This window comes from Oryza glaberrima, chromosome 6 (genome assembly GCF_000147395.1).
Source record: "Oryza glaberrima chromosome 6, OglaRS2, whole genome shotgun sequence".
Lineage (NCBI taxonomy): Eukaryota > Viridiplantae > Streptophyta > Magnoliopsida > Poales > Poaceae > Oryza > Oryza glaberrima.
In genome coordinates, this window is record NC_068331.1 from 6,406,290 (window position 1) to 6,433,896 (window position 27,607).

At 45.9% G+C, this 27,607-nt stretch overlaps 5 protein-coding genes, 1 non-coding gene and 1 pseudogene across 11 annotated transcripts; 3 read left to right on the forward strand and 4 right to left on the reverse strand.

Annotated features, from left to right (window-relative positions):
• The first annotated feature begins 891 nt into the window (after positions 1-891).
• LOC127776141 (GTP-binding protein SAR2-like) lies at positions 892-4,280 on the forward strand. Its single transcript, XM_052302490.1, has 3 exons — positions 892-1,085; positions 1,261-1,392; positions 3,931-4,280. The coding sequence occupies exons 1-3, from the start codon at positions 954-956 to the stop codon at positions 4,249-4,251; spliced, it is 585 nt and encodes a 194-aa protein (XP_052158450.1). The 5' UTR covers positions 892-953; the 3' UTR covers positions 4,252-4,280.
• Positions 4,083-6,399, reverse strand: LOC127776140 (uncharacterized). The gene is made up of 2 exons (XM_052302488.1): positions 5,029-6,399; positions 4,083-4,220 (listed from the first exon to the last, which is right to left on the reverse strand). Exon 1 carries the CDS (start codon positions 6,264-6,266, stop codon positions 5,052-5,054), a length of 1,215 nt encoding a protein of 404 aa, XP_052158448.1. The 5' UTR covers positions 6,267-6,399; the 3' UTR covers positions 4,083-4,220; positions 5,029-5,051.
• A 1,478-nt stretch (positions 6,400-7,877) lies between these two features.
• On the forward strand, positions 7,878-9,864 carry LOC127776139 (transcription termination factor MTEF1, chloroplastic-like; annotated as a pseudogene).
• On the reverse strand, positions 9,503-13,909 carry LOC127776137 (LRR receptor kinase SERK2-like). Of its 3 annotated transcripts, none has more exons than XM_052302487.1 (11): positions 13,446-13,909; positions 13,195-13,327; positions 13,039-13,110; positions 12,375-12,521; positions 12,170-12,223; positions 12,028-12,099; positions 11,872-11,948; positions 11,438-11,575; positions 11,019-11,360; positions 10,486-10,880; positions 9,503-10,024 (listed from the first exon to the last, which is right to left on the reverse strand). In XM_052302487.1, the coding sequence occupies exons 1-11, from the start codon at positions 13,759-13,761 to the stop codon at positions 9,716-9,718; spliced, it is 2,055 nt and encodes a 684-aa protein (XP_052158447.1). In that variant the 5' UTR covers positions 13,762-13,909; the 3' UTR covers positions 9,503-9,715. The 3 variants fall into 3 exon arrangements, with proteins under 3 accessions (XP_052158447.1, XP_052158445.1, XP_052158446.1); XM_052302485.1 differs by having other exon boundaries at positions 12,170-12,241; positions 13,446-13,906; XM_052302486.1 differs by having other exon boundaries at positions 12,170-12,241; positions 12,375-12,518; positions 13,446-13,904.
• Positions 13,910-18,287: 4,378 nt separating this feature from the next.
• Positions 18,288-18,447, forward strand: LOC127778139 (U1 spliceosomal RNA). Its single transcript, XR_008018412.1, has one exon. It is a non-coding gene; the product is annotated as a U1 spliceosomal RNA (small nuclear RNA).
• Positions 18,448-18,782: 335 nt separating this feature from the next.
• On the reverse strand, positions 18,783-23,181 carry LOC127775408 (uncharacterized). 4 transcript variants are annotated; one of them, XM_052301654.1, is made up of 6 exons: positions 22,974-23,181; positions 20,768-22,861; positions 19,832-19,882; positions 19,626-19,759; positions 19,242-19,338; positions 19,086-19,135 (listed from the first exon to the last, which is right to left on the reverse strand). In XM_052301654.1, exons 2-5 carry the CDS (start codon positions 21,041-21,043, stop codon positions 19,323-19,325), a joined length of 477 nt encoding a protein of 158 aa, XP_052157614.1. In that variant the 5' UTR covers positions 21,044-22,861; positions 22,974-23,181; the 3' UTR covers positions 19,086-19,135; positions 19,242-19,322. The 4 variants fall into 4 exon arrangements, with proteins under 4 accessions (XP_052157611.1, XP_052157614.1, XP_052157613.1 ...); XM_052301653.1 differs by having other exon boundaries at positions 19,242-19,403; XM_052301652.1 differs by having other exon boundaries at positions 19,242-19,406.
• A 1,170-nt stretch (positions 23,182-24,351) lies between these two features.
• On the reverse strand, positions 24,352-27,256 carry LOC127775779 (shikimate kinase 2, chloroplastic). The gene is made up of 9 exons (XM_052302074.1): positions 26,935-27,256; positions 26,228-26,274; positions 26,050-26,104; positions 25,771-25,931; positions 25,522-25,604; positions 25,299-25,428; positions 24,996-25,074; positions 24,790-24,854; positions 24,352-24,668 (listed from the first exon to the last, which is right to left on the reverse strand). Exons 1-9 carry the CDS (start codon positions 27,131-27,133, stop codon positions 24,564-24,566), a joined length of 924 nt encoding a protein of 307 aa, XP_052158034.1. The 5' UTR covers positions 27,134-27,256; the 3' UTR covers positions 24,352-24,563.
• Between the last annotated feature and the right edge of the window lie 351 nt (positions 27,257-27,607).

The following is a 27,607-nucleotide window of genomic DNA, read 5'->3' on the forward strand; positions in this document are numbered from 1 at the left end:
GGCGCTGACAAGCATAGGAGGTCACGCAAAATTAATAGCATAGGATGTCACGTCCTCGTCTAGGTGGAACAGCCACGTCATCTCACGGTGAATCTATTCATTGATAGTGTAGTTTTATAAAACTACACTACCGAAATATATGTACGTAAGTGCCAAGTGTCAAAGTGTGTGTAGTTTTCTGCAACATAGACCACAAAACGTGTAGTTTTGTGAAATTTACTCATATGAAAAACACAGAATTCTGGCAGGAGTACAATTGTAAAATAGAGGATTGCAAAACATATGAATGACTGTTTGATTGGACTATAGGAAAAGAGCAGGAATCAGATGAAAGAGATAGACTCAACGAAAATTTTCCAAGAGGTTAGACCTCTTGCTAGCTTTCCTCCAAAATATACATAGGATTATCTATTCCATTGGAATTTTAAAGGATTGGATATGATTCAATCCTTTGTTTCAAAGGCTTTCATAGGATTTTCTTTTCCATATGATTGAAATCTTTTAAATTTCCTACCCCTATAACAAAGAAAGCCCATATGCTCGAGAAAAAAAAGTTATCTAGAACTTGTTTCTTAAAAAACACACCAATTAAGATAGACAAATTCGATTGACTAGCATGATTTCGTGTAGGTTTGCTTAATTTCCACGGTCTACAGAGACCGACGCAGTAACGACCCATCGTAGGCTGGCGGCACAACCAAAGCAATCGAGGGACTCCCGTCGGATGGGAAACCAACGCACCAGATTCGCCAGATGACGCGTACGGTGCGGCCGTGGACTCCTCAGTCGTCACAGTGTGGCCTGGCGCCCGGTTGCCATCTCGTGAATCCGGGTAACTACAAATACAAAGAACACGCTCAAGGAAAGATCGAAAGATAGGTTTAGCTAGAAAAAAGCTGGTGAAATCAAATCAACAACACGAAGAAGAGAAGAAGAACATAACATACCTGGAGATGTCGTTTCTGCTGGATTGGTTCTACGAAGTGCTGGCGTCGATCGGGCTGTGGCAGAAGGAGGCCAAGATCCTCTTCCTCGGCCTCGACAACGCCGGCAAGACCACCCTCTTCTACATGCTCTCGCAAGAGGTATATCGATCGATCGATCGATCGCTGCACATATGTTTGATTTGCAAAGGCCACATATGTTTGAGTTGCAAAGGCTGATGGTGATGATATCAAAAGCTACTCCTAGATTCATATATGCCTGTGCTCATGAGTGTTCATTGTGTGGTGGTGGCTGGTTGGGTTGTGTTGTGTGCAGAATCTGGCGGTGCACCAGCCGACGCAGCACCCGACGTCGGAGGAGCTGAGCATCGGGCGGATCAGGTTCAAGGCGTTCGACCTCGGCGGCCACCGGATCGCGCGCCGCGTCTGGAGGGACTACTACGCCCAGGTTGGTTTTTTTTGCTTTCTTTGCTCCCCTCCTAGTCCTAGTCACCGAAATCGCTAATTAGCTGCACGCGGTTCAGTTTCCGGGCCCATATATTTATCTATTTTTTACAATTTTTTAATGCATATATGCACAAAGTTTATATGTACATATATAAACTTTTTTATATATACATATAAAGTTATAGATTTTTTATATGTTCAAAGTATATACATACTAGAAAAAAATGCATGTGCGTTGCAACGGCTGAAGATTATTTTAATTTTATTATTGTTATACGGTTTAGTTAAGGTGAGATTCCCTGTGTGAATTCGTTTGGATATATATTTTCCTAGAAAATCATAAGCTGCAATTAGAAATTTGATCATCTCAAATTAGCATGCGAGTTTTTTAAAAAGATTTCTTATATGACTCTTTCTGTATTTCCAAAAGTGAACTAGCTTAAAACCCGACTCAAATACGGATATGCATTTCCAAAAGAGAACGAACTTAAAAACCGACTCATACACGGATGACGTATCAAAATACCGGCAAAAACATCTTCAATTTTTATAATAGTAGAATTAGAGACATAAATTTTCTATATACTAGCATAATGCTCATACTTTGTAACGGGATTAAAAAGAGAATCATATGGTATTACATATTCACATGGGGAAACTTAACATGGCTATATCATTATGTGAAAAAAAATTGGAAAAAAACCCCTCAAATTTATCCTCAAATCAAATCCTACATTTCAAATTTTGATGTAGTTACTATTTCTCTCTAGTTGAAATAAAAGCTTCTCTTAGGGCCTCTTTGTTTAGGCTTAGGCTTATTGGTTTAGATTTTTAAGTCAGCTTATTGGCTTATATGATTTATAAGCTAGTGGATTTAATGTCCTAAGTTTAGTGGTGGAATCATACATCTACCTTATATAAGCTGAAAAAGCTTCTCCAACCTAGTTTTTGGTTTAATAGTGTTAGAGTGGCTTATGGCTTCAAAAAAGCCAAACAAAAAACTGCTTGTTTGTTTAGGCTTAGACTTTTTGGCTTATAAGTTGGCTTATAAGCCTAAACAAAGAGAGCCTAGTACTCTCTTCTTCTTTTAAAGAGTACAAATAGGGACTTACATGTAATTGATAGGGGTGGTGGTGGCAGAAAATCTGCCACTACCATTGCTTCCTTTTAAGTGGTATAGATACATCTACAAAGTTAGTTTATACATATGTATAACATATTCGGGACCCAAAAGAGGGGCGGAGGTGGGCTGGGACCGCAACCGTGTGTCGTCAACCGCCCATCAGCCACATGACCAAAGATTCAACGTATCTCTAAATAAATTAATTTGTGTATATATAAATAATATTTTTAAAATTTAAACTTATTCTTAATGGTATTTGTACCAAAAAATATTGTATAAGTTATCTTTATATAGCTAAACTTTTATAAATAATACCATGGTACTTGATAAATAATAATCTTTATCTAACCCAAAGTTATCTAAATTTAATAAATTAAGCACCTCTATTATATTTATTATTTGGTAAATTAATAACAAATAGAATACTTATACTGATGGACTTAAGGTATACATAAAAAAGACGTGAATATTAGGGAAGGACCTAATATCAAATAAATAGAAGGGGTGAGGCTTCGAACCCTAGTCGTCTAACCCACCACCTTGTGAAGATATTCAGAAGACCCCTGGGTGTTTCTCAAAAGGTATACATAGGATATAATCACTCCTTTTTTTCTTAAGCGGGGCCTCACCGTGGCCTTTGGGCATCGCCTTCTTCGGACATCGACTTGACGGGAATTCATCGTCAAGAGATGGGTGCACCACATGAGTGACCAGCGAAGTATCCCCTCCCGGTGGCAGCGATTGTGTGAGCCCCCTGGAGACTGGAGGAAGCTTACTTTTAATATTTGGCGCCGATAATAACCTTGGTGGAATCTGAACAAAAAAAAAAAGAATAATAATGTAGGTTAGTACTAGTACCTTATTAAGGGATGACAGATTGACAGTCATATATATTAGTGCATAACCCAACTCTGCATATTGTTACAACAAAAAAAAAGAAAAAACTGATAGTGGTATCAATTGCGGGAGGAACTGTACCATGTTTCTTTAGTCGTACAGCTAGCATGTGTATATTCATGACTGACCAACAAGTTTTTCTTCTTCTTTTTTTCTAAGACTGGGCAAAAGCTTTGCCTTTTATATTGATAGAGTAGGAGAAAATGGACAGTACAAGCTATTTACAGGGACTGACCAACAAGTTTATTTCCTTTGAAACTCATAATGAACAGGGATTGAGTTGGGCGCTTGCCTGAGAATTCATGCTAGTATGAACACAGCTTCCCAATCAGCCAGTACACAGTAATCACAGTGGTGGCGCCAGCTCATGCATACTTTGTCAATTGTCACATGCTGTTGCATATCTTGTCAATAGCCAAATACCACCTGTTTTTCCAGCATTTGTAGCTACTTCCCTCTTCAAAGTCTGAAGTGAGCCACTTTTGCTGCTTCTTCATAAGCTTCATGTATGCTTGACAGGTTGATGCAGTAGTTTACGTGGTGGACGCTGCCGACAGGTGCCGGTTCGCCGACTCGAAGATGGAGCTGGACGCCCTCCTGTCTGACGACGCGCTCGCTGGCGTGCCGTTCCTCGTCCTCGGGAACAAGATAGACATCCCGTACGCGGTGCCCGAGCAGGAGCTGTGCTACTACCTCGGGCTCACCGGCCTCACCACCGGCAAGGGCAATGTCAACCTCGCGGGAACCGGAGTGCGGCCGGTCGAGGTCTTCATGTGCAGCGTCGTCCGCCGGATGGGCTACGGCGACGGCTTCAGGTGGATGTCACAGTACATCAAGTAGAACATGGTAGAGACTCAGAGCATGTATCTATATGCCTCTTGTATCAATTAATCAAGACATTTCATATGAATAATATGAGCATGATTTCACAAAGAGATTCTATGATTGCCTACACTGTTTGCATCAGAATGGAAATTTTTGAAGTGTCATGGACTCATAGTGTATGCTAGATTGCTAGTAGAAGAAGAAAAAAACAAGAGCAAATGAAACATGCATAGATGGGAATGTGTAAACACATACTCCTAAATATGCTCAAAGCTAGTTGTTCAAGACTAACTTCATTGGTAAATTCATACAACCACAGATGAATGAGCTGTTGGCGTGAACAATATGCAAAACATGTGACAAAACGATGAACCGGTTCATAACGGTGCCACATATCTACCAGATGACTTCATTGGCAAATTCATACAACCACAGATGGATGAGCCCATTGGAATGAACGATTGCACACATGTGACAAAACGATGAACCGGTTCATAACAGTGCCATGGTTACATATCTACCAGATGGCATATCTTAATTGAAGAATCTACTTCCTCCGTTTCACAATATAAGTCATTCTACCATTTCCCACATTCATATTAATTTTAATGAATCTGGATAAATATATATGTCTAGATTCATTAACATCAATATGAATGTGGGAAATACTAGAATGACTTACATTGTGAAACGGAGGGAGTAATTATCAGTTCAGTTCTGTTGGTGGCTAGCAACAGCAAAACCAGCGCACTCAACAACCAGTCAAGCAAAGAACACTGCAAGAGGACTTACCAACTCACTACTCGTGGTAAGAATTAGGCAGTTTGCGCACTTGCATGGCCTGCTTTCGGTCCTTTAAATCTGGATCTGGTGGGTATCTTTCCGCTGGATACAGCAGCATAGTCTTCAGCAAGGTGCGGCGCAGTGTCCTCATATGGACTTATGTACTTCTCCACAAAGACCTCCTCGGTCACCTGGACCGCGCTATAGTAGCTCTTGTCGGATTCTATCAATCCATTGTCCTTAAGATACTTCAGAACGCAGTGCCGGGGCATGAGCCGGCGTTCCAGGCTATAAGTGAGCATTGCCGGCCTGTAAGCAATGTATGCCGGCTCCAACCCGACCTCAGAGATCAAGAATTCCGACACACGGCTCAGCTTGTCCTCCGAGCTCCTCAGCACCACAGGAAGCTTGGACACCGCAATCCTCGCCTCTGCGTCTGACCACTTTAATGTCTTCATCAAGAACTGCATTTTGGCGGCGATCTTTTCCTCGCTGATGTACGCGACGGCCAGAATAGCGTGCCTGAACATCTTGGAGCCACGGCGCACGCCGACGTTTTCTGCTTGAGCCACCATATCTCGGACACGCTCTGGGCTGGTGGTGAGCAGCCTCGGCAACGGGATGCACAGCTTGGCAATATCACAAGCACCTAGCCCGCACTCCCGCAGGAGCGCGACGTTGGGCTTGACAACCTTCTCGAGGTCGGAGCTGAGGAGGTAGGAGTTGTTCTTGAGCGCCTGGAGGAGGGTCTCGAAGGATCCGAACAGCGGGACGTAGTACTGGAGCTTGGAGATGACGGTGGGGCGGCGGAAGCGGGTGGGGTCGACGAGGACGAGGCGCGCGATCTGCGAGGGGGAGAGGCCGAGGCCCGCGAGCTCGGCGAGGCGCGGGGCGAGCGTCCTGTCGACCTCGGCGCAGAGGAGGCGCGGGTCGTAGGCGACGGCGGCGGCGATGTCGGCGGCGGAGAGGCCGAGGCCGGCGAGGAAGGCGACGACGGCGTCGGGCCTGGACGGGGACTTGAGGTGGGAGATGGACTTGGAGGCCTTGGTAGCCTGGTCGGGGGTGAGGTGGCAGGTGGCCACGAGGTACTCCTCGACGGCGAAGTGGCCGGCGGATTTAGCGGCGGCGGCGGCGGCGGAGAAGCGGGTAAGGGAGAAGAGGCCATGGTGGCGGAGGGAGAGGAGGGTGGAGGCGGTGGCGCAGGGAGGGAGGGAGAGGAGGAGGAGGTGTTTCTGGATGTGGAGCATGGCTGCCGGCTGCAGCGGCGACGGCGACGGCGACGGCGATGGCCGGGGAGGGAGCGGCGGCGGCGGGGATAGGGGTGGGAAGGGCGGGGAGCCGGGGACTTGCGGCTATGGCGCAACAAAATGCATACGAGTATTTCTTTTTTTTTTCTTGGACCAAAGGCAATTTTTTTCTAACGAGTTTTGTTTCCAAGAACGCAATATTTTAGAACAAAATATTTCAGAAAAAACTCGTATTTATATGAAATACTCATATTTCATTGTTACATATGATTATTTTTCATAAATTCACATTAGTTGACTCAAAGCACACATTTCTCTCGTCTAGCTTAATTTTTTCCTTACTTTTTTAGTGCATTAGAAACTCAATATAATCCTAACTCAATAATTGATTAAATGTAAAAAAATGATCAACTACTGTTGAAAGCACGGAATTAGGGTCTCAAATTTTTTCAGAGCTATAGTTTTGATACCTGTTGGATCCATTTTTTTTCTTAGAAAAAACCCAAAAGTTTGAAATTGGGAGTAGCTGTAGGGAACTCTTGGTAATGCTCTCACGTGTACATGAACTTAAAAAAATATCTTATACCATTTTTACAATTGTTATAGATAAATATGTTAGTTGGATAGACGATATAAGCTTTTAGATGGGGTTTTATGAAACACTTTACCCAAAACTTAGGATTTCATGAAGCAATTTGTAAAACCTGGGGTTTTGCATTACAGATACCCCAAAACCAAAACATGAGTTTTTGTAAAATTTTATCTTTTCTAATTAACACGTACGCAAAAACACGCAATTTTTCATATTGCTTTAGTTTCTTTCTCATCTCTTGCCTCTATTTTTTTCGATTACACGGATGATGCGTATGTACACACCACACTCATGCATATATTTGCACACCCAAGTTGAACCGCTGAATTTGAGGTTTTTTTTATTACATGGATGACGTGCTCAAAGAGACGGAGATCAGTGACATATATCTATCACTAAAATTTTATTGAAAGCCTATTCGCGTGTGCATAGTATTTGTGAGTACTATGATTTAAATCTTAGTGCTTAGAATAATGCATAATATTGTTTTATATTTTTCTAGCAAGACTCTTAATGACATAATTTCCACGGGTGTTTTTATTTTATTTACTTATTTTGCCTCTACATCGTGTAGGAGCCATATGGATATAGGATGAAGAATGAGGCAACAAGTCACGTAGGCGATATGCAAGTCAAAACCAACTTTAACACTCCCTCCGTCCTACAAATTTTGGAGGGATACCTCCAAAATCTCTTATATTTTAAAACGCGTAGTACTAAAATATATTATATCTCTTTAAAAATTCTTTTTATTTAAGACAGAGTGAGAACTACCGAGAAACTAAATTTTATCCTAGTTATACGAGTTAGATGACGCTCTAAAACCTTCAGGAACGTAAAGCGGACTTTCCCCACGCGAACATACACAGCCGAAAATAAGGCCTTCGTCCATTTCAAATGGGCCGTTAAACATGGCCCACCAACGTTACTGCACGTCTTTATCGTTAAACAATGCGATTTCACGCGGCCGCGGGCAAACCCTTGCGCCGCCGCCGCCGCCGCTGCCGCCGGCAAACCCTTGCGCCGCCGCCGCCATGGTCCACCACCTCCGGAAGGAATATGATTTCTCTCCTCCTCCAGCCAGCGTATCGTCATCCCACCGCCGCAATCTCTCCCCTCTCCTCCCTCCGCCGTCTCCTCCTCTTCTCCACCACCGCCGCGCCCGTCTCCCCCGAACCCTTCGCCGTCGAGGACTACCTCGTCGCCACCTGGGGCCTCACCGGAGCCCAAGCGCACAAGGCCTCGAAGAAGCTCTCCCACCTTAGGTCCCCCTCCAAGCCCGACGCCGTCCTCGCCTTCCTCTCCGACCTCGGCCTCCCGCCCCGCAAGATCGCCGCCGTGGCCGCCGCCGACCCGCGCTTCCTCTGCGCCGACGTGGAGAGCAACCTCGCCAGGCGCGTCGACGAGCTCGGCAGCCTGGGACTCTCCCGCTCCCAGATCGCGCGCCTCGTCCCGCTCGCCCTCACCTGCTTCCGCTCCAGCTCCGTCGGCACGAATCTAGGGTTCTGGCTCCAGATCGTCGGCTCGTTCGACAAGATCCTCAAGGCCCTCAGGATGAACTCCTCGCTACTCGGCTCCGACCTCGAGAAGATGGTGAAGCCGAACCTGGAATTGCTAAAGCAATGTGGGATGAGTGATGTTGCCAGTTTCCCCTTGAACACCAGCAGGCTCTTCACGGCGAACCCTAACTATCTCCGGGACGCTGTGGCACGAGTGGAGGAGTTAGGCCTGGACCGCAGCTCGAGGATGTTCCGGCACGGGCTCATCGCGGTGGCTTTAACGAGCAAGGAGTCCGTTGCGAGGAAGATACAGCTGATGGAGGAGCTTGGGTTTTCGCGGGATGAATTGTTGATGATCATCAGGAAGGCACCGCAGTTGGTGGCCTCATCGGAGGAAAAGATACGGCAAGCCGCTGAATTCTTGAAGAGGGATGTCGGTTTGGAGGGATGGTACATTGCGCATAGGCCAGTGTTGTTCTTGTACAGCCTTGAGCGGCGATTGTTGCCTCGGCATCACTTGCTCAAGGTTCTCAGGATGAAGGGATTGCTGGATTGTGAGTTGGATTACTACAACACAGCCGCGATGAGTGAGAGGAAGTTTGTGCGGAAGTTTGTGGATCCTTACAAGTGCCACATTCCAGGCCTCGCTGATGCTTATACGTCCAGTTGTGCCGGGGAAACAGCAAATGGAGTTGCTTCACTGCTTGGTGTGTAGACAGAAATGGATTATGCGCTAAAGTTTGTGCTGGGGAATTCGGCTCAATTACTGCGGAAGAATGCAAGATATTACGGTTTGTCCCCTGTTACTTCATTTTGTAATGTCTAATGTTGACTCTTCTGGTGAAAAAGCATGTAGGTTGTTTGGTACTTGTTGCATCTTGTAGCTCTGGGGATTGAGACATCAAAGGTTTTATGGCAATTACTTACTCCACTTAGCAACAAAAAGGCATTAAGGACTAAACCAACACCCGATGATCCAAGTTGTTGGGCTGAATGCGTCAAATTGGGAATGCTTACAAGATTGTTATCTTTTTGAAAAAATTGGTAGCGCATATACTCTTTCCATGAAAATATAGAAGACTACCTAAAGTTAACACTTCACAAGAATATTATATAAAATCAGCTGTTGCAAAATGGATAGGAAATGGCCAGATTTAGAGTACTCTTTGATTCAAAATTGATATATCTCTGGCAATAGGTTACAGCTCACCTTCGAGCCATCTCTAGTTATGTTTTTTTTTTCAGAGAGGGTTAAATAACCGCCTTTGATTATCTTGCAGTAGCACAACCACATGTATTGATGCGTTAGCATAACTATGATGTGGTTTCTGAACAGTTTCTGAAAGCCACTACATGTTTTATGGTTCAAGTTGCAGAAAACCTTGAGCAATCTTGAGCAAGTGATGCCGAGGCAACAATCGCCGCTCAAGGCTGTACAAGAACAACACTGGCCTATGCGCAATGTACCATCCCTCCAAACCGACATCCCTCTTCAAGAATTCAGCGGCTTGCCGTATCTTTTCCTCCGATGAGGCCACCAACTGCGGTGCCTTCCTGATGATCATCAACAATTCATCCCGCGAAAACCCAAGCTCCTCCATCAGCTGTATCTTCCTCGCAACGGACTCCTTGCTCGTTAAAGCCACCGCGATGAGCCCGTGCCGCAACTTGAACCATAAAACATGTAGTTTTGTGAAATTTACTCTTTTTTTTTAATTCAATTCAATATGAAGTAAGAATTGGTAACCAGTTTACAGTGTATGTTGGTCGTTCCAAGTTAAAGAGATCAACAGAATGTAAATATCTGCATAATTTGCAGTCAATATTGTTTTTTAACAAATGAAATCGCGCGAACTACTAATGATTAGGGAGGTAGACGTGTTTGATCTATTGAAGAAAGTTGGAGTTTCATAAGGATTGCTTCAGTAATACTGGTATGAATTAAGTGGTTCATTGAAGACATTAGCATGTTGTCCCTAGAAATAAGAATCGAAACTAGAGATTATAGTGCAAATTATAATGTCAAATGTAAAGCATGGGAGGTAGTCAATATAACTGACAGAATATAATAGCTTGAGAAAAGACATATCCTGCAAAACAAGGGAAGATTCAACAAAGCATGACTTACCCAATCATGCACTCTGGCATTTTCTTCATTTGCAAGACCAACAAGATCAAATCCCCTTTTCCCACTAATCAGTTCAAAAAGCATGATCCCATACCCAAAAACATCAGTTTTATCTGAAGTTCTTCCTGCAGTCAGGTACTCCATGGGAATGTGCCCCAATGTCCCCATCACACCGGTTACAACATGGGAAACTTTGTAATCCATAATTCTAGCCAGACCGAAATCACCAACAACCGCTTCAAGTTTTTCATCCAACAAAATGTTAGCAGCTTTGACATCTCGATGGATAATTTTGGGATCACATCCTTCATGCAAGTAAGAGATCCCTCTTGCAGACCCTAACGCGATTTTTCTTCGTGTTGGCCAGTCAAGTGGTTGTTGTGAATCAGAGCACTCTGTGTAGTTGACATTGACATGAAACTTATTTTAATGTTGTAATCAGATTTTTATTGAAAGTATCATCTCACTGCACATATTTGATAAACTAACACCTCTATACTCCATAGTTCAAGTGCAGAATATTCAGAAAATACCTCGTAAGCGTGTCTCAAGGCTTTTATTCTCCATGTAAGGATACACAAGCAGCCGCTCGGTGGGTGTCATACAATACCCCTGGAGGCGTAGGAGATTTTGATGCACGGCCATGCTGATGATCTCGACTTCCATTAGGAACTGCCGCTCTCCAGTTCCAATTCGATCTTCATTTAGTCTTTTAATTGCTATCAATGAACCATCTAACAATCTTCCTTTATAGACCTTTCCAAAGCCTCCTCTCCCTAGCAAATTAGTTTGACTGAAGTTATCTGTTGCCACTTGCAGTTCTCTCAGTGTGAACCTTCTAAGCTGACCCAGATGAACTTCTGGAGTTTCTTCTTCTGCATAGAGAAAAAGGAATGCCATCAAATAACAAAGGAAACCGTAGAGATTACCAAAAGTTCTCACGTAGACTGACCTAGTAGGTCAAAGAATTGGACATGTGGTTTACGCCGCCACCACCATGCGAACACTACAATAGGAGCAGCAAACAACATGGCAGCACCTGCAGCAGCTCCACCAGCAATTGTTCCAATGCTGGATGCACTACTTCTTCCTGAGTTAACAAGTGCCAAATACAGAATCAACTAGAGTAACCGCCAATTCGAAAGAATTAAAGTGGTGTTTTTCCGACTTATTTGTTTAGATAAATAGCATCGAAATGGATGATGAGATAAGAGCAAAAACTAGATGAATTCCAAATGCCCAGGCTGCTGCAACAACAGGTTATAGACAATTTTGGAACACTTGGCACATGGCAACTGGGTTGTGTATGGGATTCTACACAGAATAATGAAACACTGCAGAAATAAATGCAGTTTATCACTCCAGAGTAAGGAATTAACAGACAACCTGATGGCACCGCTGCTCCCGAGTTATTTGATGGCGAATCAGAAGAATTTGCGAAAGTACGTGGGTTATTGGAGAAACTGCAAGACACAATTACAAAATTTCACACCAGTCATAATGCATTGTTGAATCGACATAATCACTAGAGGCCAAGCAAACCTGATTGGGGTGAAGTGTGAAAATGAACCATTGGTCGGTATTATTCCCGACAAGTTGTTATGTGACAAGTCCCTGAATGAATAATTAGCATATCAGCGTCTCAATTGCGGCATCTTGTGGCATGGTGTAGCAGAGAACTTACAGCACTTCAAGATTTTGGATTGTTGTCAATGACATGGGAATTGCACCTGACAGACTATTGTTGTTCAGACGGCTATCCTTGCACGCAAAGTCAAAGAGCAGGAGTAGTAAATTCTACATTAATTTTTCACAGGCTATGTGATATCACAAGACATAAAATTTAACATCAAATACAAATTATTTAAAGCAGAGATGAGAATATTTACAGGTTACTGAGCTTCGATAAATTTCCCAGTTCATACGGTATTTCACCGGTGAAATTGTTCAAGTAGAGATCCAAAGTTTGCAAGCTAGCTAACCGCCCAAGCTCGCTAGGTATTTTCCCGCTGATGCTATTGCCATAAAGTTCCCTGCTGCCAAAAGATACATTAGTCACAAAGAATCACCAAATCTGAGAATAGAAAATGACCAACATTCCAATGGAAGACTCATATAGTGATATTGTATAGTATGCTTTCGCAAGATGCATCGTCTTATATGAGATTTTTTTATAATTCGTATTTTCATTGTTGTTAGATGATAAAACATGATTAATATTTTATGCGTGACTTGTCTTTTTAATTTTTTTCATATTTTTTTCAAATAAGACGGACGGTCAAACGTTGGGCACGGAAACCAGGTTTTGTCTTTTTTTTTTTTTTGGGGACGGAGGGAGTAGACCAGAAACAACATTATTTTTACTCATATAATAAGCGAGAGGCAAGATGGAAAAAGGGCATATGCATTGCATACGCTACATCACTGGGCATAACGGAAACATTCATAGCAGGCATGGGTACTACTACCAGTTCTGTCTGATCGGTGAAAAGATGCAACCCAACCCAATATTCTCCATGGAAGAAATGAGCAAATAAGCATCGACAAACTCACAAGGATTGCAATGCTTGCAGCTGCCAAATGTCGGGCTTCAACTCGCCGGACAGCGACTGGTTCCCGAGATCCCTGCGCGAAGATGCAAATTCATTCAGCAGTAGCACCAGTGAATTAGTGATCAACACTGCAGCAGGTAGTACAGTAGATGCTTACAGCCTGATGACCTGGTTCCCCGGGCCACAGGTGACATGGAACCAGGTGCAAGGGTTGGGCGCGGACGCGTCCCAGCTCTGGAACGCCGCGTTGCTGCCGGCGAACCCTGCCATGAAACCCTGCAAGGCCTCCACTGCACCCAAAAAAAAAAAGAAAATCGCAATCGATCGAACACGCGAGGCCGCCGCAGCGAGCGAGCCAGCGATTTCATCGAACAGGGGGTGGGCGGGAGCGAGGGAGCGCGTGCGTACCTTCGGAGGTGGGGAGGACGGCGGCGAGGCGGCACAGCAGGAGGGCGAGGAGCAGGAGGAGGCGCCGCCGCGCGGCCATCGATCGGCGTGCGGCTCGGGGAGGAGGAGGAGGAGGAGGAAGCCCGCGGCGCGTGGCCGTGGCGCGGGGGCTCACTTCCCCCTTCCTCCCTTGTGAGAGGCTGTGCCGTGTGGGCCGCGGCGGTGGACTGGTGGTGGTCAGGGCGAGGCGACACGGGCGCGGCGGAGACCGGAGACTTCGCGGTCGCGGACGCGGGGGAGTAAACGGAGTGGGGGGCCCTGGCATTTGGCCCTGCATGGTGCGCGCTGTCGCCGTCGCCGTCGGCGGTTGGTCGGTCGCTGAGCGGTGGAGGACGCCTCCTTGATCGGCTTCACCGCCAGCACCGCTGGCCGCCGGCGGCCGGCGGCTTCCCGTCGTCGCGGCGCCGGCGGCGGTGGCCAAAGGGCGAAACAAGTTTTGCAAAAAAACTTGGGGCCTAATCGCAAAAATCAATTAGTGTGTCTTTTTGTAAAAATACGTGTCGCTGCTGCCAATGTAATTAATGATTTTACTCATGATAATAAGTTGATAACTGTCCGGAAAGGGGTGTTTTTACAAAACTTTGGACCGTGAGCAAGTGGTAACGGTCATGTACAGGGTGTTTTTAGAAAATATCTGGACACCAGGGATCCTTCCGAAAATTACCATCGAGCAGTGGGCCTATTTGGGCCTTAGTGGGTAGGCCTAGTTTCAACGCTCCGGCCAATCCGTGGGAGTATGTTATAGTAGGCCAAATGGGCGGCCCGGCCCAGCACGGCACAGGCCCACCAAAGGCACGGCCCAATAGGGCACGGCCCGTTGGCACGGCTCCATAGCGGGCCGTGCCGTGCCAGCCCACGTGCCGTCCCTCCAGCCCAAGCACGGCCCAAGGGGACGCCGTGCCGTGCCGTGCTGGCACGGGCCCATTAGTGGCACGTGGGCCGGCACCGGCCCGAAGGGAGGCCCAGAGGAGAAGCGCGCCAGCGCCGCGCCGCCACGCGGGTGGTCTCGCCTCGCGCCGTCGCCTACCGCCCGCCTGGCGCGCGACACGTGGAGGCGAAAGATTGGAGTTGCGGCTCGCCCGACGCGGCGCGGCGGCGACGCAAGCGTGCGTAGGAGCGGGAGTTTTGACCCAAAAAAATGCGAAAAGAAAAGGAATGCATGTTAGTTGGGTGCATCAGTGCATGCATGTTTTTGACGTCGCCGAGGTCATTTATGCAGCAATAATAAACGAGAATTAATTCAAGAAGCAGTTATGATGCATGTTGGTTGGGGTGGCAGTGGCTGCACGCCTGCACTGCCTATTCGGTTCTTGTGCACGCATGCCGCACAAACCAACCATGCACGCATGCATGCTGTGAAAAAGAGCGATTGGTTTAACTAATCTCGGGAAAATCTCTCACAATTAAATCCTCGCATGTATGCACGCAATAAAAAAGAAATTCACTGGTTCCTAGTGTACTGCGACGATCAAACATTAATTTTTTCGATTGTAAATAGAGGGAGTATATTGGAAAAATACGTGGGGAAAAAAAGAGTAATGATCTTTATTGATGTTTACATGATACATGCTGCCTCGTTAAAAACTTTGTCATGTAAAAACTCATATTTGAGAAAACCATGACAAAGAAAAGAGTACAGCCTAAAGATCAATACTCATAAAATAAAAGTAGCTACTCTGGTTCTTCCTGATCTAAATAAAGATTTTCAAACTGAGCGACCAGCTCCTAATTGTCAGCCGTGTATTGTGCATGTTCTGCAGCTAGCTCCCAGTCTTTTACACTTAGTAGCATTTCTACATGATCACTGCTTAGACATGTTCTTCTGTCTTCGATAATTCTTCCGGTGAGACTGAAGGCCGATTCGGAGGATACCGTAGATACGGGCACCGTCAACACATCTCGTGCTAGTTTTGAAAGCATAGGATATGACATCTTATGATCATTCCACCACGCGAGTACGTTGAAGTCTGATGATTCGTGTCTGATGGCGTCACTGTCCAAATAGTTGGACAACTCTCCGACAACTCCGGCATCAACGCTTGGTGCTGATGAACTACCACCGCCACCATTGTTGCTGGAAGATGAGCCTCCCCAAATTCTGCTCCATTGTAATTTCTTCTTACCTGCCGTAGGGGCAGGTGGAGGCCTTTGCAAGCGAACTCCTTGAAACTTTAATTCATACTTTCGGAACACCTCATATAATTTAGTCTTAACATCAGAATAATAGTTAGAATAATCAACATTTATAGTTTCTCCAATAAGTGACAGAAGATTGAGTAATCCTCGTAATTTCCCTCTAGGATCAAGAATAAAAGCAAAAGCATACAACATGGGGAGGTTTTTTCCAATATTTAAGATATTTTTGTTTCATACTAAAGACCGCCGACCCTAAAAGTTCATCATTTTCGTACTCTTTCAATAAAGTGGCAATTTCAAGAATATTGTGCAAAATTAAATTAGCTGTTGGATGATATACTTGAGATGAAAGAATAGTGCAATCATGGAATGTTTCAAGAAATTGAAAAAACCTTTCGACAACATACCAAGTATGATCTGTCAGTAGCGGTTGTCCATCTCTTGTCAAAACATTTCGTGTTTGAAGAAAAACAGTAAGTAAATCCTTGTAAGGTAATACATTCTTTAACATTAGATAAGTGGCATTCCACCGATGTTCTGCATCAGTTATAAACTTACGTGGAAGCTCCTCTGATACCACACAATACCTTTTCCATTGTGCAATCCGTGGGTTAGAACTAGTTAACCACGTGATTGCTTGACGAACAGCGTCGATGTGTACATTTACTCTCTTAAATCCACTTTTAACAATTAGATTAATTATATGGCATGCACAACGTTGATGCAAAAGAAATGATTCAGCATAAACACAAAACAATGGTTGTAGAATCTCCATAGCCTTAGAATTTGCAGATGCATTATCCAATGTTACTGCAAAGATTTTATCTGCAAGATGATACTCATTAACAACCTCTCGAATTCTCTCTGCAATATTTTCACCCGTATGTGAGACATCAATTAGCCTTAACCCAAGAACTCTTTTTTGCATTTGCCAGTCATCATTAATAAAATGTACAACTACACTAACGTAATCTTCTTTAGCCTTACCACTCCAGATATCCGAGGTCATGCTAACAGAAAAGGTGCATGTACTAAATAATTCCTTTAGTGATTGAGAACCTTCATCATAGACATTTTTCAAATCACGGGTTGTGGTTTGTCTACTAACAGCTTGAAACCTAGGATTATGAGCAGTTTTAATGTAATTTTCAAATGCAGGACTCTCACCAAAGTTCAAGGGTAAATCTTGTCTAGCAATTAAACGTGCAAGAGATTTTCGTGCTACCATAGGATCGTACTCCCATGTACGTACCGTACCATCTGGATTCAGTAGGAGTTGTTGTTGTCGCAATTGGATCCCTTGCTTCTTTGCGCATGACTCAGCATGACGCCTCAAGTGTCCTGCTCCACCTGTTGATTTTGCAGATAAATTATGTTTGCATATTCTACATTTCGCGTATGTTACCTGCTTTCCGTCGGGGCCTATCACAGCCACTTCATCAAAATGTTGCCAAACGCCTGAAGTTCGTGATCTCTTTGAGCCAGTGTTCGTTGATGCACTCCCGCTCACAGTTCCTGATCCATCTGAAGCCACCGGTACCTCGTCCAAAATTGGCGGTGTTGGCGCCGATCCGGTGGCGTCGTTTTCGTATGACCCTGATAGGTAATTAGGGTCGAAGTCACCTAAAGTGAATGACGGGCCGCTCGGATCGTCCATGCTGAAATATTACAACCAAATAGACAGAATTTCAAAGACAAAATTGTTCATATAACTAGAATAATAATAATAATATTCTCCAATTCTTTCTTACCTTCTTTACACCTTGTGCATGTAGACTTGCTAGAAAAGTGGACTCCACAAAGTATTTTTGATTTTTCAACAAATCTTGTTCAGATAAGATCAGAACACAAGAGAACACAAAATGGAAGGTTCGGATGATTCAAATCTCATCAGTAGTGGGTGTCCTACTTATAGGGAAAATTTTAATTTTTTCTGATATTTTTCGCATTTATTTCATATTTTTTCTTCTCCAACGGTCTTCTCTGGCGCAGCCGCAGGGGGACGGCCAGACGGGCGCCGCACCGTTGCGTTGATTGGTGCCGCTGGCGGTGGCGACGCGGCGTTGGCGGGCAGGTGGGCCGTGGGCGCAGGCGCGTCCGCGCGTGATTGGCGAGGGGAACACCGGGAGAAGCGACGGGCACGCGAAGCAAGTGAGGGCGCGATCGCGCGAGGCGCCGCGCGACGGGATTGGCGCGCCCTCGCCCTCTCCGCGTGACCGCATCCGCGTGCTGCGGTTGGGCCGTCGGCCCGTCGGCCTCGGGAGAACAAGCGCGCCTGCAGTTGGTGGTTGGGGGCGGCACTAACGGGCTGCGACATGCGGCCTGATGGCTTCGGCCTCTCGTGCCGTGCCGGGCCACGTGTCGGGCCGTGCCGTGCCGGTACAGTAGCTGTGCCATGCCGTGCTGGCCCACGGGCTTTGGTGTCGGCCCAGGCACGGCACGCCCGACCGGGCCGTGCTAGCACGGCACATAATCTCACGGGCACGTGCCGTGCCGTGTCGGTTACTGTAGCATCGTGCTTGGGCCGGCCCGACAGAGCACGGCCCATTTGGCCAGCTATAGAGTATGTTATGCGAAGTAAATCAAGTTTAGTACCGTATCGGGGACTCAGGTATCGTTACGAAGTGGTTATCCCTATTTAAGCATCCCACGGGGCAACGTTGGAACATACTTACCTGGACGGGGTCAATGGGCGATCAAGAAGGCTCATGGCCTAGATCAATGCCTCACATTGCACTTTGTGGGTGGGTTGGTTTACCATCTCCCCAAGCGGGAGAGTGGACGTCATAATTTGTGGCAGAGGGGGTACGCGTCCGCGCGGCCCCTACCAATTTGAAATCAAAAATAATTTTAATTGTCTTTCATTACTATGGATTGTTCATAATTTTCTTGAATTTGTTTCATTAGTATGGATTGGATTGCGAAGCAACACAGTCCAACTCTACCTTTTTAAGCCAATCTAAATAATCCATGCACTCATAGTAATTCATGTACTAAGTTAAATGATTCACGATCATAACTTCAAGCAAAATGATTCATCCCAATTTTCACAATTTCCTTAATTGTCTGTCTTTCATTAGTATGGATTCATTTTTCACAATTTCCTTAATTGTCTGTCTTTCATTAGTATGGATTGGATTGCAAAGCAACACAGTCCAGCTCTCTTCAAATTAACCATTTTCATTTGAAAGCCAATCTTCATAATCCATGAACTCATCATAATTCATGAACCCAGGACAAATGATCATGATCTAACTTCAAGCAAAATGATTCAGTATCACTTACACCGGCCAGAAGCCCTCATGACCTCTATCTACTTTCTGTGTCTCGCTATGAGCGATTCTTAGGACGCTTAGAAACAAAATTTGATGCCCACGTTAAAAGGCCCGCGATGCTGACGGCTACTCCAAATCCTGAGTGTAATTCTGCAATTAACTCACGGAGTTCTCTCACGGTACTAGCGAGCAAAGGCTCTCCTGCTGCTCTCTTTCGATTACTAGTCACCCTCTGATTTCCTATTAAAGTGAAAGAAACAATCAGGGCAAAAGAAGGGAAAAAAAAGGAGATATGGTTCCGTACATCACGTTGGAAGTTAATTCCAACAATGGATAAATCAATCACCTTGTGGGGCAGAGGTCGTCAGTTGGTGCAGTTGAGCATCGGCTGTATGAACAACGCTCATGGAACTTTGGACGCCCTTCCTCAATTCTTGACTGATCTACAGAATGGTGGCATTAGTAGTTGTCTTCCCGATGCCTTATGTGATCAAACATATACATGACACTGCTAAATTTGTGCACAAGCAAGCAGGCAAATTGTCAGAATGCAAGTTGAGATACTGCCATAGATGGCTGTGTAGGTTTGTTTGTGTAACTTGTGAAGAGTTAATCATCCAAATCTACTCGTCAAGATGCACGAATGTGTATTATGGACAATTATAAGATTCTCCAAGAACACATAAATGAAAGTAATACAAGTGATGGCTGATACATATCAACTACTCACCTTAGATTACTGAGATCCACAGCCAAGTCACAGATCTCCCTTCCAACTAGTCTCACTGAAGCCATGGTTTCAGGAAGCTTCTCTCTTGCTGAACCGAAGGACTTCTCAAGAGATTCTGCTGCCTTCTTGCATTCCTAAAAATGTCGGCATATCTGTAATTGTTACCGGTCCCATAAGAGAGGTTGTAGCAAATTAGATGAACGTACCAACATGGAGCGCATTGCTGAAAGGAATACAAAGCATGCAGAAAGAACAACCTATATAAGACAGCAACTGTCAGCAAGAGTAAGGTTCCAAAGTTACGCACTATCAAATTAAGAGTATACATTGGCATGCACAAGTGAAAATGGAATCAAAATTGTTAATGAGTACACTTGTCAACCATTTTTCTGTATAAGAATATTCTTTAATAAAGCAAATATATTTGATTCAACACAAAACTGAATTTAACATGTAGATCATGGTGAAACAAAAAGCTTGTATATATTCAAATTTAACACACAACCACATAACCAGTTAAATTTTAAGTACTGCTCTACTCTTGATCTGATATGTTCCTAGAATATCATATAGCAGAAAGCTTCGCATGCAGGAATCAAGTCAGAATCAATTTGGCAAGGAGTTGACGGTTAGGAGAATTACAAAAATTAAACAACAAAAGGGGGGGGGGGGGGTGTCTATGACTCTATTTCAGTCTGGGTATCTTTTTTTTTTCAAGAATGTAAATGGAGAACTTTTTTGTTTTTGGTAGACATGTGATACTAGTACTAAATAATAGATTCAAATAGAGTGGAAAAACCAACCCTAAACCTATCACATTATGCTGTTTCATTGGCATTTCAGTTTCTAATTCATATTCAAAACCGACAGCTTAAAAGCATATGATGAGTTTCGATTCAGATAAGTTTTCAGTTCCACCCGCTGTTTACTCTTCACAGGGGGGAGAGAGTATCCATCCATCCACAGATGCAAAAGCTGGCCAAGAACCCGCTTTCAAAACCACGTTACGCATATCAATCTTGCGCCTTCAAAGCAGCAACGCCGTCATGCTGCCATCGCTACCGGAGGCTACCCAGTGTCATGCCGCTGGATTGAGAAGGCGAGATGAGATGTGTGAGGGTTGGGAGCAAGGGGGGCCGTACCGCGGACGCAGCGACGGTGACTACCAGGAGGCCGCCGCCGTCTCCCGGCCCCCGATTTGCGTGGCGCGGGGAGGAGGGGACGGGGACGGCAACGGAGGAGCGGAGGAGCGACGGAGAGCTCGGGGAGGCGAACACGAGAGGCTCCGTGGAGGCTCTGCAGTAACAGAGGCTGACACGGAGTCGGCCGCGCCGGCGGCGGAGGAGGCAGGCGGTGGCGGAGGCGGCGGCCGACGGCGCGGGAGCTTGGGTGTGGCGAGGAGGAAGAGCAGACGGCATTTCCCGTTGGAGCGAGAGTTTGGCTCGGGTGGAAACGGAAAGGAAAAAAAGTACTCCATCGAAGGTATCTCAACTTGTCATGAGTTACAGAATCGTCCTTGAACCATAAAGCCATATATCCGGTGTCACTTAACTAATCCAAACCGGTCACAGTATGTTTGTCGAGGAGTGATCCTCTCTAGCAGGGGATCGTGAGACCCCCTTTTGTGAGTTCGGCCGGGGGAAGAAGCTCGTCTCTGGAAATCGCGTATCCGTCCCCAAGGCTCCTAGCTAGCTCGCACACAACGAAATTATACAGGTTCGGGCCGCTATGAAGTGTAATACCCTACTCTTGTGTATGGGATTTAGACTGAGAGTTACAAAGGTTCCTAAACTCCGGAGAACGCTCTTACTTCCCTCCTCTCCAAGTTCAGGTTTTCTGAGAGTCATCCCCTTTCTCGGTGGGCAAAGTCCTCCTTTTATACCTCATGGGGATACCACATGCACCGTCTCTACCTACTCTTCTCTCGGGTGGGGACCCGCCCTACCTTGACCGGAACTCGACCCGTGCCTTCGCCTGGAAGCTAAACCACAGCTTGTCCTTGAGCGGGGCCCAGCGCCGTCCCTCGCCTGACACGGGGGACAACCCTGTCAATCCCTCATTAATGGGTGAAGACTTGTGGTGGCCGCCCTCTGAATGACCCTCCGATGGGACGGGTCATACCTACTTCCACTCCGCCGAAAGTAGATACGACGTGGGAGCACGGTTGTCCGTCCAGTCAGACGTGACCGGCGTCAGGCCGGTCACAGATCGGTCATTCTTGACCATCGCGCGCCAGTCGGGCTCGCCGCACGTCTGCCCCATTGCATTAAATGCGACAGGGGGCAGTTGGGGAGCTGCGCGCATTAAAGGAGGTTCAGCCTGGGCCCCCTTCTCGCTTGCTCCCCCGCCAAATGGCGGCTGGGCAAGGGCCTCGGGGCAAAGCGGTGCAAGGGCCCGAGGGGCATGACGTGGCACCCCGAGGTCCCCCCCCCCCCCCCCCCGGCCGCTCCTGTGATTTGCGGAATGCGGGGGTAGGACCAGGCTGTAGGGAACGTGGCAGGATGGGAAGGTAGATTCCCCTCACCTCGCATACCCCCGGGCCCATATCTCCGACAATGTTCTTTGGTGGTTTTGACCTCGATCTTATCCTATGTGGTTGCTGAGTCAGCATGGGACCCACATGAACCCCACATGTCAGGCTGTCACGTCATCTCTCTCCCTTCCTCCTCTCTCTATCACACTCTTCTCTTCTTTGTTCTCTGGGCAAGCCGACCGGCGGCTGGGGAGGAGGCGGCTACGATGACACGGGAGGATTGCTCCTCCACCGCGGCCTGGTCGCCCCATAGCCTCCTCAGCACAGTCTGCCATGGCATCGGCCTCGTCGGAGGCGAGCGAGGCGCGCGCATCCCGCTCAGGTCGGTGCTCCGCTCCTGCAGTCTCTCCCATTCCTAGGCCGCCGCGCTCTCCTCCGACGCCTTCATCGACCACTACCTCCGTCTTGCTAAACGCCGGCGAGGTCTCAAGCTTTGCGTCCTGCCAGATTCGGCATTCGCCGACACGGTGAGTGCGTGGTCGCCAGAGACTCCTGCGAAGGCGGCGACGACGTCTTCTGGGAAGGTGGCAGCGGCGACATCTGGAAGGCAGCGGCCGGGAAAGAGCTGCCGTTGTTGGGCTTGGGCGGCACTGGAGGAGCTCGGGTGGTGCCAGCGTCGGTCTCGCCGGCCGCCACGTCGTCGGCCGCCGGATCTCCTCTCCCGCCTCGCGCCCGCTGGCCTCATGTGGCTCTTTCTTATCTACTTCGGGAAGCAAACCGTCGGAGAGGATGTGGTGAGGAGGGATTCGGCGGACAAGGAGGACGAGTGGATGTAGCACAGGAGGGAGGGAGGAAATCGGAGCTGGAGGACGCACCGAGGAGGGAGTGGATGGTGCCGTTGATGGTGGTAGGAAGAGCCGCCACCTCTTCTTCTCCCATGTCGCTCGTCGCCGGCCGCCACCGCCGCCGCGTTGGCCGCTGCTGCCCTCGCCCCGCCCCGCCCCGCCACGCCGCGCCGGCCAACCTGCCCAGGGAAGACCGGAAGAGTGAGAGAGAGGAGTAAGGGAGAGAAGGTGTGTGAGAGAGAGAGAGAGGAGGAGGAAGGGAGAGGAGGGGAAATAGAGAGGTGGTGACATGGCTTATTGACATATGGGGCCTACGTGGGTCCTACGCTGACTCAGCCACCACATCGGATAAAGCCGGGGTTAAAACCACCGAAGGACCTAAAGTGACCGGTTTTATAAGTTGAGGAATGTCATATTGTCATATATCCGGTTTTGTGGTTGGAAGACAATTTCGTAACTCGGTGACAAGTTAAGGGACCTTCGGTGTGCTTTTAATTTTGCCTTTCCAAGGCAAAATCTACCCGCTTTGGGTTGGACGGATATGGGCTGGGCTTCCTTCTCAAGTCATGCGCACCTTAGCCCATACTACATTGGGCCAACCCACTAAACATTCTATAGGCTCTGTTTCACACACATAAATATTCACAATCTTATTAAACTAAAATACTCCGAACTAGTAATATGCACGTACAAACGCTACAGGACCTATTCGGCTGGCATTTTTCGCAGCAAGCTGCAGCTAACTGCCGTGCAGCTGAGCATGCTGCTTGCTGCTGCAGCCGCAGCGCTGCCGTGGGAATGGCAGCCGAACATGCCAACGGTGAGTACATATACACACTTAGATTATCATGTATTCGATCTTCACTGGTCCTCAGGATAAATAGAACGCATTGATTCAATAATTTATGCTGCTACAGGAACAAACTTATCATTCGCCCATTGCACTTAATTGAGCAACTTTAATCAATAATAATTTTAGATAGTTAGTCTACGATAAAAATATTAATACTTATGACGCAATCACTTTGATTTTTTTGAAAAAAAACTAGTGGTCAAAATTAAAATGTGAACAGTGTATGGTGAGAAGTATTTGGGAACAGGGAGAGTCGTTTTGGTCTAAAATATGAATAAAGATGTATTCCATCAATCCCAAAGTATAAATAGTTAGTTTTGTACGGACATCAAGGAAGTGGGTTAAATTAAATGAAATAAGATGAAAACGTTATTGTATTCTTAATTAAATTTTGAACGCTACAAGTTGTTTTTTGTAACAGATGGAGTAGTAATAACAAATTAATAATCCTTCCTTTCTGCCTCTCAAAAAGTGGAAATAGAGAGATAACGATATGTTTGTAACTAGTGATCTACAGAAATTGAGCAAAAAACATGGCAGTGACAGTGCATGAAGTTGGGCAAACGATATTGCAACGATTCTTATTTCCAGAACGAAAATTTGTGGAACATCTCGCGTCAGCTCCATTCGTTATTCTATTTTTACAAGGGGAACAAGCTTTGCCTTATCTCTCTTTTGGATATATAACGAATAAATCAATATAATGTTAAACAGCACATGCTACAATTACAGGATACACCAAAAGAAGAAAAAAAGAGGGCAAAATTCTACAAGGCCTTTGTCCTTCGATTCTGGGAATCAACTATTAAGTCCCCAACTGGGCCACTTGATGTGGAATGCTCGGTGACGAAATTCTCAATCTTGAGTAAGGCCTGAAATGCAACAGGATGTTATGTTGGGAAAAAAATTCAATCGGGCAGAGTATGAGACGTCCTTACAAAGAGAGATGAAATGACAAGTTTACATGAATAATTGTCCCGAAATGTGCAATACCTCAATAGCAATATCGGTCGGTGTTAGTTTGGAGACATCGTCATGGCCTTGTTTATCTGCAATTTCTGCAGAGGTAAAATAATGCAGACTGTATTATTCTCTGTTGGATACATGAAAAGCTTCGCTGAAGCGACACTAGATATCCATCTGCTATCAGCAAACTAGGAGCATATTAAGATGAAGGACATGTCAGAAAAGAAACATACCTTCAAGAGAAACTCGAGCATCAGCATTTGCATAAGCATCGCCTCTTTGCTCTGCAAGCATGCTGAGTTTTGAGAAGGCCTGGGGAACAAACAATTCCATGAGCCATCCATTTTAATGAGCACAACCATGCAGAAAGACAAAATGAAGATGGTAAATCAAATATATGCAAGTTCAAAAGCTACAAGGTCTATAAGCACTAACACTGATTGGTGTTTTCACATGAAGACTGTTATCTTCTAGTTAAGAAAGCATCTGTCTTGTGAATGTACAAACGATTAGTTTCAAGGATAGAGAGTAACTACCGCTGTGTATGGATCACTCGATGGCTGATCCAGAAGAGGACGAGAGGCAGTACCCACTTGAGCAATACGCCTTGCAAGTGCATCCAAAGGCACATCCAGCCAGACAGATAGACCTTTCTTCATATATTTCCTGAAAAAACACAAGAGCTTTCACTTATTATCCATAAACAGAAAAAGCCAAATTTACAAGAGGATGGGCGTGAGATCAGATTAATCCCAATACCAGTTAACTGGCCGAACAACGGCACCACCTCCAGTTGCAACAACTAATCGTCGCATTGAGGACAAGTCCCTCAAGACACTACTCTGTTAGACAAAGCAGGGAACCATGGAATTGTTAGTCTATCATGTCTGAGAAATTGTTACTCCACAAATCTTTCCATTCAAATCACTACAAAAAAATAGAAACTATCTGAAAAATAACAGTGACATGTTGTCAACAGGGAAACATAATTCAGAAAAGAAACATTACCTCATTATCTCTGAAAAACGCTTCACTGTGCTCCTTGAATATTTGGGCAACAGAAGGCATTCCAACTGCTTGTTCAACCAACTTATCACTGTCAAAGAATGAATAACCCAAAACTTCGGCTAATATCTTTGCAACTGTACTCTTCCCTGAGCCCATCATTCCTACAATACGTACTCAATATTATTAATTTCATTTTCAAATAAGATCAAGTTATATTTAACTTGGTATTTAGTCTCCAATTACAGGTTAACAATTAAATGATACAGGTTCAGAACTAACCAACTAAATAAATACACCGTCCGTTCAAGTAGAATAGAACTTCTTCTGATTTCCTCTGCAATTACAATTAGAAAACATTATACCAATGGCCGAAAGCCAAAGATGAGAGAACAAAGTTCTAGCCATATTTTACTCTTGATTTAACTAATAGTAGGAATTTTTGTAAAGCGTTATTTACCTTTAACAGGAGGGCTTCATCAACTGAGTTATGCAAGCTGTCGTGGCCTGTACGATACAAGATTACAAAGAAAGTTATTTCAGCTGAACACAAGCAAAATTTAGCATATACATCTCGTCAGGCAACTACCTAAAATAGAAGACTACATCGGGTAAGAAATCACAACAAGAAATGATACAAGGTGCATAGATAATCCAACGTTGGTGTGATCATCAGAGGTTATTTGTAGTAGTGTATTTGTTACAAAAAGTTGACCATTTTTTAAGTAACTAGCAGGTTGATACCAAGAAAAACATGTAACAATACACACTTCTACAAACTGAAATTTAACCCCTTCCAACCCACCTAACAAAGAGAGAGAGAGCTTCATTGAAATTGCCCCATCCAACTTTCCTATTTGACCCAGCAAAGCCATCACCTACCCTGAACAACTCCATTTCCAACACATAAGTTGCCACATTTACTCCAGATCACCACGAAAGTGACCACTTCCCCCAATCCAATTAAAAAACTGCAAAAATCTGGCTACCACGACGAACCCATATATCCACACTGAATACCATACCAGAGGGATCCGCATCCGCTCGAAGAGAAAAAAATCCCGGACAAAATCGCGCCAAAGTTAACCCTAACGACACCGTGCTCGCACGAGCACAACCCCGGAATCGCCCGCTGCAGGGGAGTTAAAAAAAAAACAGATGAATCACCTCTGGACGCCTTGAGGCAGTACAGCGGGGCGAGGGGCTTGGCCGCCGCCGGTCCGGCGGGGCCTCCGACCCGCAGGCTCGCCGCGGTTGGCCGCTTCCCCACGCGGATCACGGCGCGGCCCCGCCGCCCCACGCCGGGGCCAGCTCCGACCCCGACAGCCGCCCGCGACTGCATCGCCAGCCCCGCGCTAGCCTCCATTGCCCCTGAGGCGTGTAGTAGCGTAGGTAGGGTAACCAACCACGGCCGCCGCGCCGGCGTTGGGTTGCGGGTGGGAGGAAGCCGGCGGCGAAGAAGCGGGCGGAGCAGAGCAGAGAGGAGACGCGCGGCGGCCGGGCGCTAATAAATACGGGGCGAGACGGCCGCGGGGGTCGGGGGATGCTGACGTGTCGCGAAGGTGGTTGGTTCGCGGCTCGAGAGTGTATAAGATAATGAATTTACGGATCTGCCCTTCTTAGGAGTAGTATGCTTTAGGCCAATCCATCCATAGAAATAGAAGGGGCAGTTTGGATTGTAAAATTTTGGTAGGGTAACAATCTAAACACATATGTTGAAACAATATTAATGCTATAAATTTAGTTTTGCCTATGAACTTGTCTCTTATAAGTATATTTTGGCTTCAATCCAAATGAATATTTTTAACTCTATCCTACCAAAGTTTTGGCAACCAAAACT

Coding starts and splice junctions, on each gene's coding strand:
- LOC127775408 (XM_052301651.1), bottom strand. CDS start 21,043: ATGCCGTCTGCTCTTCCTCCTCGCCACACCCAAGCTCCCGCGCCGTCG. Junction 19,883..20,767: donor TCACCGTCGCTGCGTCCGCG/GTACGGCCCCCC, acceptor TGTCTTATATAG/GTTGTTCTTTCTGCATGCTT. Junction 19,760..19,831: donor CAGCAATGCGCTCCATGTTG/GTACGTTCATCT, acceptor CGACATTTTTAG/GAATGCAAGAAGGCAGCAGA.
- LOC127776140 (XM_052302488.1), bottom strand. CDS start 6,266: ATGCTCCACATCCAGAAACACCTCCTCCTCCTCTCCCTCCCTCCCTGC.
- LOC127776137 (XM_052302485.1), bottom strand. CDS start 13,761: ATGCAGGGCCAAATGCCAGGGCCCCCCACTCCGTTTACTCCCCCGCGT. Junction 12,242..12,374: donor TTATCGAAGCTCAGTAACCT/GTAAATATTCTC, acceptor GTGCAAGGATAG/CCGTCTGAACAACAATAGTC. Junction 10,881..11,018: donor CCTTGAGACACGCTTACGAG/GTATTTTCTGAA, acceptor TCAACTACACAG/AGTGCTCTGATTCACAACAA.
- LOC127775779 (XM_052302074.1), bottom strand. CDS start 27,133: ATGGAGGCTAGCGCGGGGCTGGCGATGCAGTCGCGGGCGGCTGTCGGG. Junction 25,429..25,521: donor GTTGTTCGGCCAGTTAACTG/GTATTGGGATTA, acceptor GTGTTTTTTCAG/GAAATATATGAAGAAAGGTC. Junction 24,669..24,789: donor CGACCGATATTGCTATTGAG/GTATTGCACATT, acceptor GTTGCATTTCAG/GCCTTACTCAAGATTGAGAA.
- LOC127776141 (XM_052302490.1), top strand. CDS start 954: ATGTCGTTTCTGCTGGATTGGTTCTACGAAGTGCTGGCGTCGATCGGG. Junction 1,086..1,260: donor TCTACATGCTCTCGCAAGAG/GTATATCGATCG, acceptor TGTTGTGTGCAG/AATCTGGCGGTGCACCAGCC. Junction 1,393..3,930: donor GGAGGGACTACTACGCCCAG/GTTGGTTTTTTT, acceptor TATGCTTGACAG/GTTGATGCAGTAGTTTACGT.